Genomic DNA, 15,369 nt, shown 5'->3' on the forward strand with positions numbered 1-15,369 from the left:
TGAGTCAGGGCGTGTGATGGGTGACTCATCTTTCCCAGCGGTTCCATGCATTGCCGCAATCAAGGGCCCTAATTATTTTCTAGAATCATGTTTTTTTATATATGTACTTGTGAAAATCGCTGCCTCTGGTGAACCTACAGGGGTCACGTTAACCCATGACAGATAACATAATAATATAAAGTATCACACTCTGTCAATCCGCTGTTGGATGAAGGCCTCCTCAATGCTATGTGGTGGTCATAGGGGTTGCTTCTTTGTACGATACTTCACTATTCTTTGGCACGTGTCGTGAAGGGTACTGCAAGATCCGACCATGTCCGTCGAGTGCTCGCTGAGCTGCATTGGCTTCCAGTTTGCCCAACGAATACATTACAAGGTGGCATGGATACTGTGAAGGATAAATATACCTTGTCGATCACATCAAGAAGCACATATCATCACGCAAACTCCAGTCATCCTCGCTCGTGGCTTTTTAACCAGCGAACAAAGACGGTCATCGCGAAGCGTTCCTGTCAGATGCGCTTTTGCGGCCGTCTGGAACGCTCTCCCTTCCGATATTAGGACGCCACTGGAGCTGTGCACTTTTAAATCTAAATTGAAAACTACATTTCTTAAGAATTGCATTTTTGTGTTTAGTTTCGTTGCCCTTCCTCCGCACCTCCTTATTGGCACGGTTGGCTACGTACGGTGCGAAAGAAGTTCAACGTGCATACATGCCACACTGGTTAGCGCGAGTTGTTGAAGCAAGAGAGGGGGGGGGGGCGGTAGGGGTGGTGCAGGGTGACAGATATCACTGTGCAGCTGACGTGAGTGATAGAAGGGCCTCCCCTACCATGCATATTGCTGCCACTTTATATGTTCAGAATGGCCGTAATTGCTCCACTGTGGCAGTCATTATCTTTTTCTTCTCTCAAGGACAGAAAGTACACATCCCACAAATTCTCAATAAATTGAATATTGTAAAGCATTCTAATAATTCATGTGCAAATGACCGCACGCATTGTCAAAGAAAGGGTTGCAGTGTTTGGTTATCAAGTGTCCCCAGGCATGCTGATTGCTGTAACTGTTGTTTAATCAAGGAGACGTGAAGAGAATTCCGTCAACTCCTTTTTACGAATGACTCCTGGTGCACAAGAGGTATCGTGGGTTCGATCCTGGACCCTGACGATGCCTGTTGTTGTATATTTGGAGTATCGTGTGTTCTCTCTCTCTCTCTCCTTGCGACGGTCCCGTGATTTTCTTCTTCTCCGGTTTTTTGTCTCCCCCCCCCACCCCTCTTCCACATTTAGAAACAACATGCGCCTTTGATTACACTGGTCAACACACTTTTTCTGGCATAAGGTATTCCAACGGTTTTAAGGTAATTTTGGGGTGCTGATTCCAAATCTGGCATCAGTTTTTTGTCTATCACATCAGGTTTTTGAGATATCAAATATTGCATTTTCAATAAAACTGCAGAGGAAAAATATTAAATAAATGCGGATATCTACATAAAATTATATTATAAACACACTATCCTAAAAATACAGCACCATATTTTAACACTAAAGCAGTCACTGACTCGCAACAACTTGCAATCATAAGTGACAGAGTTAATTTCGGGTAAAATCAATGAAAATGGGGTATGCCGATAGCATACAAATGAGATGTGATAGAGCAAATCTGAGATCAGATTTGGAATCAGCACTCTGAAATTAATCTTAAACAGCTGTAAAAGTCCAGGCCAGAAAAATTTGTCTTTTTTTTTGTTGACCAGTGTAAATTGGCTCCTGTTATACATTCCCACGTGCGACGATGATGAGATGAGCCACTGTGACGAGCGATCACGTGGTGGCCATTTCGCCTCTGAAACAAGAGCTAATGGCTCAGTGGGGCTTTAATACCTGGCACTGGTAGGAACCTCCTGGTTACACCAGCCCACAGATGATTATTGTGTCCGTCGTGCAGGGAAGGGCTGGGTGGGGAGGGAGGAGCTGGGTGGGGAGGGGAGGCTGGGGAGGGGCTGGGTGGGAAGGGTGGGGCTGGGTGGGTTGTGGGAGGGGTGGGGCTGGGTGGGGAGGGGCTGGTCACCCCGTGGTGCCCTTATAAAACTCAACGTTTAACCTACTCACGCCGGCTTGTGCCCGCCCTCACAGTCGGGCATATTTGCGGAATACACCACGCCGCCGTTGACCCTGCAGGCCATTGACCGAGCAACCCAACGTTCCTACCAGCTCCCTCCGCAGGAATGTGTTAAATAAACAGTTTTAATTTTACACAGTCAAAAGTCACGACTGCTCGTACAAAATGAATGTTATAGAGTTCGTGTGTGTGGCTTTTCACGTTTTGTTTTCGATGACAGGGAATGTATACAATCCACAGGAGGAGAAAACATGACTACAATGAACCAATTGAAGACTAAATGTGTCAAAAAATCAGTTACCGTATTCTCATGATATTCAGACACACTTTTTCCCCCTTTCATTTTAAAGTAAAAGTTGGTGGGTGCTTCTGATACACACGGTAGGCATGTGCTTTCGTGTGTGCGTGTGCACAGTATCTGACCAGATTTGTATAACTTCATGAACACCAGGAATATATTTGGGGTGCAGTGTTAATGTTCGGAGGGTCTTGTAATCGTCAAGAATACGGTACTCAAATATGAATACGGTACTCTGTAGGGGGGGCTCACCTCTGCCATGTATGGGCAGCGTTCCTCAACGTGCGATCCTCGCAGCCGGTTTGAATCGAGGCAGGATTCGTTATCGATGATTTTCTTCACAGTCCTCGTCGAGTCGAGAACAACCTGCAGGGAACGTGATTTTGTAAAAAAAAAAATTTCACGCATTCGTCGCTCACATTTTGGATGCTGGTAGTTTACTTATCTTGGTAGTTTATGTATGTTGATCTTCTTTCGCTCCGTACGTAGCCAACCGTGCCAATCGTATTATTGTATTTGCAAGCACGTTACGACTTTGGGCATGTAATAATTTAAAATGCAACAAAAATTCGGACCAAATATTCGATAAACACTCTTTTGTCCTCATTTGCCAGGTGTTTTCGTGACGACGCTGTCAAAAGACGGGTCAACAACGGCGGAGCAGCGGTGCCTGCGTGAACGTTCGTGGTGGAGTAGGCAAACCAACGACTTGACCGCCGCGTGAGAAGATCCACGACTTGTCGCCACGAGCAGCTGGCCGCCTGAAGACGGCGACGCGACGGAATTGAGCAACGTTTGGAAAGGACCAAACATTCGATAAAGAGAGCGCGGCGGAAACCGCTTTAAAACAAACACGCGTCCTGCGTGAAGGGTCATACCGGCCGCGACAGCGGAATTTATCGGGTGATTCAAGACCGAAATCGAGCAGGTGAAGTCTACTTGCCATTCATTGCAATTTCTTTTTTTCCGTTACGAAACCCGAGTCTAGAACACTTACGGGTTGACCTTTGACAGATGCGAAGCTTTGTCCCTCCAGAGTGTACAGGCGCATTCGCATTTTTTGAATCGCAGCACAGCTGTTGAGCACGAGGCAATGCGAGAGATCGTGATTCACCGAATTCACAGGCACAAGCCAGTTTATTGTTCGTTGATGGGACCAAACGTAAAGTCAAGTGGTTATCATTCTAAATTTCTTTCATGCCATCACACCTTATCACCATCACCCGCTTCCATTTGCTAGGTCGCATATTCGCTGTAAAGTCGACACACGACCATCAAGGTCTGCTCTTGCAGGAAGTCACAATCTGGCTTTAGGACTTCAGCTGTCACACCATGGGTCAGACCCACCTTCCCTCTCCTAGGGAGGGTTGCGGCATGGATACCGTGCAGGATAAATAAAAACTAAGCTTTTTTTATTTTACCAGGTAAAGCCCACTGAGCTATATAGCTCGTTTTCAGAGGCCACATGACCAACAATTGATAGCTCAACGAAGTGCCTTATCATCAAGTGGAAAGTTATATCAATGCCATGTTGCAGCGGCAAAACACTCGAATGCACAACGTGAAATGAACGCCTTTCCAACACCGCGTGGATTGGAGTCGTGGACACGTGACCTCTCTGTACATTCGTGACCTGGCATGGGAAACGCGGGGACCGGTGGTCTCAGGCCACCAAGGTTGAGGCCTACCACCATGGGCCTCCACCTTGGTCACCAACCTCTCGGTGCGGCTCCGGTGACTGTCTTGGTGAGCTGCCCTCTCCCACCCCACCCTCGTGACACGCATCGCTGCCTCTTAGCCTGGCTACGTCTTTCGAGGTTTCCTGCCACGTTTGAGCCCGAACCTCCAAGTTGCTCCTCCGCCCCTTCCATGCAGGGTGAGAAGAGAGGGGAGAGGCAGGCGGGGGCGAGTCTAAGGGGGTAAAGACAACGCACAGCCACGAGCTGTGAAAACAACATTTTTGTCCTTGCCATGTCTCACCGGGACATTTTTTTACGTCACTTTTGGCTGGAGGGACCAGTGGCAGATCCAAGTTGTGAGGGGAGGGGGGTGATGGGGGCGATTTCCACTTGAAATCCATAAAATTGATATGTTATTGATATTCACCAGAGAAAATGTGTTGAATGTTTAAAAAAAAGATTTATATAAAATGTAGAGCCCTAATTAAATTATAATTTTGGGACCCCGTTGCCAAGTTTCTAGATCTGCCTTCGGTGGGGGCCTTACATTGAGCTGCCTAGCTCCTCAAAATTGGGAACAAATTGTTACAAACTCCGATGCCACAATTATCATCGCTAGACGGGAGGTGATGGACAGAGCTTGGCGATCTCGTCGCCATCATCATCATCATTGGGCGCGGCTAGTCGGGGAGGGGGTTTCCCACCTTCAGGATGGAAGATGTGCGGCCAGTCCGGCAATTTTAAAGGGGCCTCGAGCAATCGACCCCCCCCTAAAAAAGTAGTCGATGACAATTTATAGTCAAACAATCGACTTAATCGACGAATGATAGAAAAAAAAATTGCAAACACCCCCCCTCCCCCGGCCCCTTGTGTTCCCTCAGTATGCTCGTAAACTCTTCCCTTTCCCTCTTTCCCCCAGTAAAAATGTCGAATTTGGGCCAACGTTGGCATTGCGGTGAGAACCGTTGGACGAACGTCGGCAAAAAACCATTGGCCCAACCAACGTACCACGTTTACTGGGAGCAATCCCAGGCCATAACGCAGGGCATGTTGACCTCGAAATCAAATGACTGTTGCATTTTGCCTCTGCACGTATCTGCAAACCTAACTCTCTGCACTTGCACACATGTTGCCTCTTCGCAGTTGGGCTGTGAGAGGGAGGATATATATGTATATTTTTATGTTTTTAAGAATTCTTGAATGTGATCGCAGACAACAACAAAAACCCCGCAACAATCGTAAGCTATTTCGGGAGGGCCAGTGGACAAGGGCTCCCACCAGCAAGCTAAGTCAACAAGGGCATGGCAGCAGGAATACGGGCGATTGATTATTCCTGGTTCTTTCAGAAAAAAAGGTCGATAGCACGGGGGAGCGGAGTGTGTATGAACACCGCGATGGTCCACCCCAGTTCTGCGAGCCACGGGAAACTAAGGGACAAGCGTTGAAACGACACGTGCGCAAGAATATCAACACGTCCGTCAATAGCACAGTGACCGTAATGGAAACAATATATATATGTACACCAGGTGACATTGAAGGGCAACGACCTTTGTTCATAGCACGTAAAATCATGTATGTGCTATAATTTATGTGCTGTGGACAATTGCCAAATACATTCTCTATGGAATAACTTTCGTTGTCTATACAGTAGAGATCCTCACAAATCCGACAGCAATCATGAATTAATTATTTATCTCGCATACTGCCACACATCTCTTCCCCCCACCCATCGGCCTCAATGCTGCAACCCTCCGGGAAAACGGTCGCCTGCCCCTTCATCAGGACGCCAATAACATCCCTCATCATCGCTTGAAGTCACGGCAAGCCCCCCTTGGATCCATGCGCTTTAACCTTCAACAATGCGAGTTCAACACCCCGATGAAGCTTGGAGAGATGAATGGAGTTCAAAAGAACTCACAAATTCATTGTGAGAGACCCAGCGCAGAAGATCCTTGGGTTTGATCTCCCACGAATCTCATGGTCCACTCTAAATCGCATCCACCGCATAAACCTTGCCAGAAAATGAAACTCTCTCCAGTGTGTGACTTTGGTCATGCAGAACAGACCGTACAACGTTTCACGACGCAATGCCCCGATCCACATCTACGAAAGAGACATCACGGGCGATACACTCCACTGCTTCTGACGCGCTTATCTGGCTTGACCAGCTGAATGTGACATTGTAGTTGTTGCTTGCGTCTACATCGGCAATATGAAAGATGATCACTTGTTGTGCCTTCGCTTGTTTCCAAAGTAGAGTAAAGCATTCTCCCTTGCTTAAACAGTTTGCACTATTTTTTTAAATCATTTTGTCCAGTAAACTATTTGCGTGCGATGGTGTAAACTTACCTTCTTTAGACGTCCACACATGTAACCTTTTCATATACATTCCGCCCTGTGCATAAGTTCCCTGCGTATCGCATGAGCGACGTGCCGCGCTCATGCGTTGATGTATTTTTTTTTAAAATATCGTTCACATGCACGACGAATGCGCATGTGGCTTGATTCTGCCACATCCGGAAAGAACAAATATTTACGCATTTTGTTGTTGTCCTTTGCAGACATTCTGGGTATGCAAAGTCGTCAAAATGAAGTTCCATGAAACCGAGGTGATTTTTCCGGAAGCTGCGTTGACACCGACGCAGAGACGATGCCGAACGGTGATCGCGATCCACCGGGCGTGAGCGAGCGCGGCCCCCGATATTTCATGAGCGGAGGACGTTGAAGCACATCTGCCGGCGCCGATGGACCTCGTCACACATGGGGCTCAATATCAGCAAGATGTGGTTACTGTTGCTCGCTTCTGCCATGCCGGTGGGTCTCCAGCATATCCCACACTAGGCATGCACTGATTCACACCCACCCTGATGTCAAAATTCGACCGATTAGCATTTCAAGAGAAGAGCTGTACGAAATACCGGCTCACGGGCTGGGCCAAATCTGGCCTGCCAAATCATTTTAATCCAGCCGGCGGCATCACTAAGGCTAACTGACGACAGCCTGGATTAAATCTGAGATTAAATGAGTTCAAAGTGGTCTCAGCCCCCCGTGGACTTCACACTCTTTCCTCATTATACACAGGGGGTGAGAGCTAGACCAAAGTGCGGATCACATCGTTACTCTTTCTGTTTTGCAATTAATATTAGTTTAGCACTGTGTCGCACCCCATCCTGAAACAAAGTTACGCTCCATAGCTGCATTAGCTCCTGTAGCACTCGCAAGCCGAACTGCAGCTCCGACCCCCGCCGCACCTCATAGAATTCAATGTCAAGCAGTCGGGTTGACCGATGAGCCAGCACTCGTCAATTGACTCTGGTCACTCGCTCGCCGGCGGTCAGTCGCCTTCCTTATTGCTCTTCTATCGCCGCGGCCACGGTGACCGTCCCCATGGACTCCTCCAACCGCATTGAGGACTCGGCTCACCAGACCGGCTGCTTCCACCACCGCTCTGTTCCACCGCCGTAGTGTAGGTCACAAAGGCTCTTTGGGGACTTTAATTTTCCCCTCGCATTGCTCGGCTTTGCAATTCCCTCTCGATCGACTCTCTTTTCCCAACGTTTGCTCAAAAAAAAAAACGTATTGACTCTTCTCTTTACACATTTATAGTGCCGCTTGGTATTTTGGGCCTTTGAAACCCTTGCTCAAAAACCATGATAAAAAAAACAATCTAAATTACTGTGATACAATTTGGCAGACAAGTGTAAATCTTGATTTAAAGCTTTCGTGACTGCAGGGATTCACATTCTTGGTTCTTTCGGTAAAGTCACATAAAAGGGAAACAATAAAATAATAAAAATATGAAACAATAGAATTCTCGCGACGTTTCGATTGCAACACAAGCAATCATCATCAGGTGTGAAAACCACAGTAAGAAAATTTGAAAAAAGTGGCGTTTTTTTGCTGTAAGCGATGAACTGTTATATTCTCGTCAATTGAAGCAGCCCATGGCAGAATGTTTTATCTTGAGATTTAGTCTTGAATGTGGAGTTGCCATCTCTGGGGTACAAAAAAGTGGGGACGTATCAAGGGAAAGGACTCTGAACGACAGACGAGGTGAGTGGTATGTCTCGAGTGGTATGTATATTATTACGTATGCAACTGACAAATAAAAGGGGAATTTTTAACGTCTCTGGAAGACTTACATTACAGATGTCCTCGTGTGGCTATTTCAACAAGAGAATGATCCCGGGAAAACCAGGACAGGTGGCAACCTCATTGTCGATTGCGGAGAACATAGATGTGTGAGAAGTGACTCATCCTCTTGGCGGTTCCATGAATTGTCCCGTATAAGCACCACAATTCACCTGTAAGGGACAAAGATGGGTCATGTTAACCCATTACAGATAACATAATAACATAGGCATTGTGACGCGGTGGCATTTAGACACAATATAAATATTAATTGTAATGTATTGTACTTACGGCTGGAAATGGGAAGATATTGCTGGAGGGAACTCATAAATGATTCCCTCCACCCACACTCGATCTGAGGAGAAGGAAGAGCTTTGCTCCATGTGTGGGTCTCTGATCATGTCTGTGGGTCTCTGTGTGCATGTGGGTATCTGTGTCGATCTATCTGTGGGTCTCTGTGCGTGTCTGTGGGACTCGATGTTAGTCGAGAGGCCTATCTGTGAGTCAAATAAATAAACACATGAATCCTTGATTCCGTTCAGAACGCAGTCACTGGGTTAAAATTTTCACTCCCACCACGGTACTCTGGGGCGCACCGGCCCATTTCCACCACTGATTGTGCTGTATTGTGTTCTGCTTTGTCGTTTTGTCAGGGAACAAACAGCAAAATACTCATGGACACCTACACAAAATGGATGCTCTACAGCATGGAGTGCAAAAACAAAATGGAGGTTCAGCCGCATCCGGATGGTAAGGAGCTTTGCAATGTAATCTTGAAGTGTAAATGTATTCGGGATGATAATCCCTAATTTTGAATTCACCCAAACGAAGAAAACAATCCTAAAATATGAGTGATAACTACAAATTCAGTTGTCGGAGTTTGGAGTGCAGGATGTAGTTAAGTACAAATGTTATATAAACATTCGGTGAGCCCTGGGCCATTCTGGGTAATACATGATGTAACTAATTGAATCAAAATATGTTCTTCCTGCCAAGGGTTATTATGCTAATCCATCGGCATTGGTTCAAGCAAGAAAACCTTGGGACAGCTTCGAACTCCTGGGCCTAAATATCGACGTGGCCTAAGCGGCAGAGCATTCACCACTTTTTCACAGAGGTTCGCCGTTCGAAGCCAGAGGTCCCCCTGGTTAATGCGGCCGGTGTATTAACCAGGGCGACTGCTCGTGTATTAACCGTGAGAAAAAAGAACACGACTACGCGCCATCTGCTTCACAGTGGACGTTAAAGATCATGTGATGTCATTCACAAGAGTTCCGGCGTCACAGTCCGAAATCAATCTCCACAAATTACTCAATTGAGACTATACATAGCAATCGCTATGCCCTACTGCGAAAAAAAAAACTTGACCGGATCCTCCTGAAAAAGAGACTTGAGACTCGGTAAACACGTGTGACGACAAAAATAATGAAATAAAAATAGCAGTCAGGATTGCTGAACAAATATTGCTGGCTTACCAGATGGTATTGATAAGAGCACTCCAGATTGGGCCACTAACCCAGTAGTATTGCCATGATGTAGGCTTTCTCCCAGGGCCACAAAAAATACTTTGGAGGCCTGGGGCAAGATTCTTGTTGAGGCCTCTTTGTGGCCCTCTCAGCCCTTTCTAAAGCCCCCTTGGGCCGTTGTGAGACCCCCTCAGATTTGAGCCCTCACCCACCCCTCCCCCACCCCTCCCCCTCCCCTCCCCCACCCCTCCCCCCTCCCCCTCCCCCTCAGCCACCACCCCTCACCCCTCCTCTCTCTCTGCAGCTCTGCTTCCCATGTCTGCATGAAGTGTTGGCAAACCTGTTGTGGTTTTTCCAGGATAATCCTCTTGTTGAGGTAGCTCTTCTGGGAAATCTGTAAGTCTCCCAGAGACATTGCAAGTCCTGTTTTTTTGTCAGTTGCTTTATAATAATTATATACATCATTATAATAATAATGAATATATATATACAATTGAAGACAATGTTTTTTACATGAAGTTCTCCCTTCTTCTGATATTGTGAGATACTTCTCTTCCCAGGGTACGTCTCAGTTTGGTTTGTATTCGGTACTCCCCTACGGATTCTACAAGGCTTGACCAATCTTTTTCATCGTACGGCTGATGTTGATGTAGAGCAACAACTACAATATGTTTTTACGTTGAGGTGGTTGAGCCAAGATAACTGCAGTCAGGTGTAGCAGAGTGGGTGCATCGCTGCCGTGATGATGATGCCTCCTCCTCCATCGTGTTTGTGTTTCGAGCAGAGACTCGTTTTATGTTCTGTGGTTCCGTTCCGGGTGGTGATCACAGTCGCGCACTGGAGATTATTATTGTTATTTTATTCCATTTGTGCGTCATTAAGTACCTATGATTAGCACGGTTTAACACGATACATAATACATATCTGCTGCCATGTATTTTGCGGGGGCTGTTTATGGTTGACCAACATATCGGCGGCAGTCTTGTCTTACGCGTGCTCTTATCTCCCGTTCCTCTCTCTCCGTGCCACTGTGTGCAGCAGGCCTCTTCTGCAATCGCTCATTCGACCAGTATGCATGCTGGCCAGATGGGCAGCCCGATTCTCTGGTCAACGTGTCCTGTCCCCCATTCATGCCTTGGTTTGAAAAAGGTAAACAATATTGGGTAGGCGTTTGCATGTGCACGCGCGCATTAAGCGTAATCGTAATTACAATCGTAATTGTATTTCCGACTCGCTGGAGCCTTTTAAAGCAGCCTCCCTCAAAGTGCTTTAAAAAGCCAATGGATACGGTCAAATCAATATGCGTGTCAAACGAACATAATCAAATAATCCAGGAATATACAGTGTAAGCAAAGACAAGCGAAGGAGCGGGTATGGAAGAAGCTGGCGTGGCCTCGTTGGCATGGGCCCTCGTGCAGACAATGAGATGGGGCTCCCTGTCAAATTGTCCCCCCTTTTTCAAAGCCCAGCGCCTCTGGCCCGAGGGGCTTCGGTGCAGTTGCAGTGCCTGCACACTACTCGATAGCTACGGAGGTAGTAACTGCTGCCCTGCAGTTGTTCCATCACAGCTTGCGCCAAGCACCTGAAGCCTGTGACACGCGGTAACACGAGCCGCAACTCCAGCAAAACGGTCGGAATCTGAGACGGGGGCAGGAAGAAAAGTGAATTACGATTGATCGACATCACGTTGCAGATAGGGGACAGGTCGTCGGCAGAGGATGAGAGTAAGATCTTCAAAAGCCTGGACTTTGAATGAGGGCAGCGCAGACGGCTGGAGAGAGAACTTTGTAGACTGTGGGGGAAGCTACAGAGAAGGTAAAACTTTCCCAATTTGCCAGAAGGCCCGCACTGATTGAGCGTGAGGGAGAGCAGAGCAAGACGAGAGAACGAGAGAGATGGGGGAGGAAGGAATCAGCGAGTCCACACGGAGAATCGTTACAGCAACACCGCTCTGCGTTTCCCAGGGCTTCGTTGCAGCCGGAAGCAGCCCGGAACGCCGTTCTGGGAATCATTTCGGCACCCAGCCTCACACAATGTCACTTTATTTAGAACTTACAATATTTGTTATTATTATAATAGAAACATAGGGCAAAGTGATATTGGCGATGTGCACGTTTGGCTAGAACATACGTACATATCTTGCACTCCACTGCTAGTGCCTAACACTGATAAGCCCAAAGCCAGGTGAGCCTATGGCAGCGTTCTGGGAAGAATCAAGTGAGAAATGAAGCCCCTGGTGTTTCCCGGTGTGGCCGGCAGTGCGAGGCGGGCTGGCGTTCCGGAGGTGCGGCGCGGACGGGCAGTGGGTGGTGGACGGGGATGGCCTGCCCTGGAGGGACATCTCGCAGTGCCAGGACGAGACGCCCAAAGACGTAAGACGCTTCCCACGCTCCGCCGTGGCTGGCCTAGCTCGCTTCACGCTAGGCCTCGGCAAGGTAAGGTAACGTAGAAGGGAAGTAATAAAATAATAAAAATAAAACATAATAAAGTAATATAATAATATAATATAATAAAAAATATTTTAATTATTTTATTACTTCCCTTCTACGTGACTTTACCAAAAGAACCAAGAAGATGAATCCCTGCAGACACGAAAGCTTTAAATCGGTATGATGATTCTTCCCGCACATGATGAGGGTTGACAAAAGGTACGAAATAATTTTTTGTCTAAATGAAATAACCCTTCAAAGTCCCGAAAGCAACAGATGCCTTATGTCAAGACACAAAACGTGTCAAAGATTCTGTTGAAATGGATGGGAAAGTGTCATTCGCAAGGAGGGCTGTGTTTGGACAGGAGAGGAACATTCAGACCCTTACATGGGTGGCTTCATTAGTGTCAATCAGCACGAGCATTAACGCGCTGGCATCCTTTAAACGAGGCAACACTTGAGGTTGCCATGGGTCAATTTAGAACAATAACATCGTCGCTTCGTTTTGGGATTTAACGTCGTTATTGCTGCTGCGCTTGCCATCAATTTCTTCTCATGACCATTTGCGCTCCCTGTCTCCACTATCATCACTCTTCTTCTTCTTGACGTTTTTGCTGACATCTGGGCGGCAGTATGTATGTTAAGTTGGCCTATATGGGCATCCTGTAAACACGCGGCGGCTTCAACGCAGACTCACCTCCGATTAGCACGGTTGGCCGCGTACAGTGCAAAAGAAGTTCAACATACACACATTTCTACATGCGAAAGCCGGGTTCATAATCTTGGTTCTTTCGGTAAAGTCACGTAGAAGGGAAATAATAAAATAATAAAAATATCAAACAATCAAATGGAAGCCGGGTTGTTAAAAATGCCCGATTGCCATCTTCTTGTGAGATCCGGACATCGTCATTATCAGCCATTCTCAGCATTCTCAGTCCACCACCAGATGAAGGTCCCTCCAACCGGCTGGCGTCTCTCGTGAACCCACGATGTAACGATAACGATCATCATCTACCCCGGGCACTCGCACACGAGCTGATTCCATCGCTCCATCTCCCCGCTGTGTGTGTGTGTGTGCATGCGTGTTGAACTTCTTTCACGCCGCATGTAGCCAGCCCTGCTAATCACGGTGAGTGGGTGCAGTGAGCGCCGCTCGCAGCAAGGAGGGACCCTGGCTTCGAGTAGCGACTCGGGTGCCGTTCTGCGTGGAGTTTTGTACATTCCCCCACCCCCCCCCCCCCCCGCTGTTACGCAGGGATTTCCTCCGCGTTCTCTGGTTTCCTAGCATAGCTAAATATAATAATTATAGTAATAAACTGAAACAAAAACCCATACATTTCGATTTAAAGCTTTCGTGACGGCAGGGATTCATCTTCTTGGTTCTTTCGGTAAAGTCACGTAACTTTACCGAAAGAACCAAGAAGATAAAAACCCGTACACTGTAACCGATCTTGGGACATAAATCCCAATGCTGAAAAATGTCCCTGCAAATTTCTCAAGTGGGATTACACGAATAGCAGCACGACCGCCCCCTTTACTACCACAACTACTACAGCAACAAAAAAACAACCTGGCAGGCCCTTGAGACTCGCTGAGACTTCCCCGTGGCGAACGAGCGTACGAACGCGACGACAGCGTGGTGACTCGCGCGACGGCCACTGCGGGTTGCAGAACGGGACGCGGAGGCTGCTCGAGGGCTTCAAGAAGATGTACACGGTCGGCTACTCGCTCTCGCTCGCCGCCCTCGTGCTCGCACTCGCCACCTTCCTGATGTTCAGGTGGGTCCCTCACGCGGTGCACGGGGGGGGGGGGGGGTGGGTCTGTCTGTCTCACGGAAATCCGGTCACATCCCCATCAAACTCAATGACATGAGCGGCACAGGTTACGGAATAATCTTCGCCGGCTGGTTGGCTGTGTAAAGCGAGCAATACATTATTGTAAATAAATGCACAGTATTTGTCCCTTCTTCTTGGTTCTTTCGGTAAAGTCACGTAGAAGGGAAATAATAAAATAATAAGCAGCCGTCCTCAGGTGAAGACCAGGCCTGTCTTCCCGACAGACCTGGTCTTCACCTGAGGACGGCTGCTTGCGTTGTGGCCGAAACGTCGTGAGAATTATTGAATGTTTTATTTTTATTATTTTATTATTTCCCTTCTACGTGACTTTACCGAAAGAACCAAGAAGATGAATCCCTGCAGTCACGAAAGAAGCTTTAAATCGAAATTTAGCATTTGTCCCCTTTACAATTTCTCAATTTGAGGATTGTTTATACTGCTTTAGAGCAAAGGCGTTCCCTCTCCTCTCTTCTCTCTCTCTCTCTCTTGGGCAGGAGGCTACACTGCACCCGCAACTACATCCACATGAACCTGTTCGGGTCGTTCATCCTTCGAGCCATGTCCATCCTGGTGAAAGATGCCCTCCTGGAGACGCACTGGGAGGTGGACCCGAGCAACGCCACCGAATGGGGAGCTTTCCTGAGTGCAGAGGTGCGCGCGTGCGCGTGTGTGCGCGTGCGTGCGTGTGTGTGTGTTTCGCGTGAGTGTGTGCGTGCGTGCATGAGTGTGTGTGTGTGTGCGTGCATGAGTGTGTGAGTGTGCGCATGAGTGTGTGTGCACTGCAGGGGGAGTGGTAGTGTTGCGATTAACTGAATTGGGCGTGGGTCAACCCCTAGATCGACTTAGCCTCAAATGAGTACCTGGTGCAGTGTGTAAACTTCGCCACTGGGGAGACAAAGGAGGCCGGGTGTGGTGCTGACCACCCACCTCCTCGTGTGCCTGTGCGGGCTTTCAGACGTGCTACTCGCTAACAGCACTTGCCCCAACAGTCTGTTAAGGTTATACGGCGGATCTTTGTCTTTGTGCACTGTGTATGTTCTGGGCCTTCCCTAGGCCACCACAGGATCCTTTGTCTTTGTTGCGTGTATGTGTGAGTCACTGCCACCTCTTCAAAGGTGTCTGGACGAGCGTGGAAGAATAGTATATGCGCGGGTGGAGAGGGAGCGATGAAATCAGCTCGTGTGCGAGTGCCGGCCGGAGTACTGCTATTCCTCTTCCGTCGTGGGTTCGCGAGAGACGGCGACGGCTTGGAGGGGCCTTCATCCAGCGGTGGATTGAGCGTGGCTGATAATGACAACGATGATGATGTCCAGATCCCACGGAAGATGGCAATCGGGCGTTTTTAACAACCGCATGTGTGAACGTAATGCGTGTTTAACTTCTTTCGCATCGCACGTAACCAACCGTGCT

General features: G+C 47.8%; 1 protein-coding gene across 2 annotated transcripts in view; it reads left to right on the top strand.

Annotated features, from left to right (window-relative positions):
• The first annotated feature begins 3,041 nt into the window (after positions 1–3,041).
• LOC133340595 (glucagon receptor-like) overlaps positions 3,042–15,369 on the top strand; it is a 38,752-nt gene continuing 26,424 nt past the window's right edge. The window contains exons 1-7 of one of the 2 annotated variants that reach the window (XM_061548947.1): positions 3,042–3,347; positions 6,660–6,912; positions 8,883–8,979; positions 10,734–10,844; positions 11,955–12,067; positions 13,796–13,902; positions 14,454–14,610. In XM_061548947.1, the coding sequence (XP_061404931.1) occupies positions 6,859–6,912; positions 8,883–8,979; positions 10,734–10,844; positions 11,955–12,067; positions 13,796–13,902; positions 14,454–14,610 (639 nt within the window). In that variant the 5' untranslated portion in view covers positions 3,042–3,347; positions 6,660–6,858. The remainder of the gene's footprint in view (positions 3,348–6,659; positions 6,913–8,882; positions 8,980–10,733; positions 10,845–11,954; positions 12,068–13,795; positions 13,903–14,453; positions 14,611–15,369) is intronic. The other variant, XM_061548948.1, reaches the window with a different exon arrangement.

The sequence above is a fragment of the Lethenteron reissneri genome, chromosome 10 (genome assembly GCF_015708825.2).
Source record: "Lethenteron reissneri isolate LAM-NWPU_2019-01 chromosome 10, ASM1570882v1, whole genome shotgun sequence".
NCBI classification, from domain to species: domain Eukaryota; kingdom Metazoa; phylum Chordata; class Hyperoartia; order Petromyzontiformes; family Petromyzontidae; genus Lethenteron; species Lethenteron reissneri.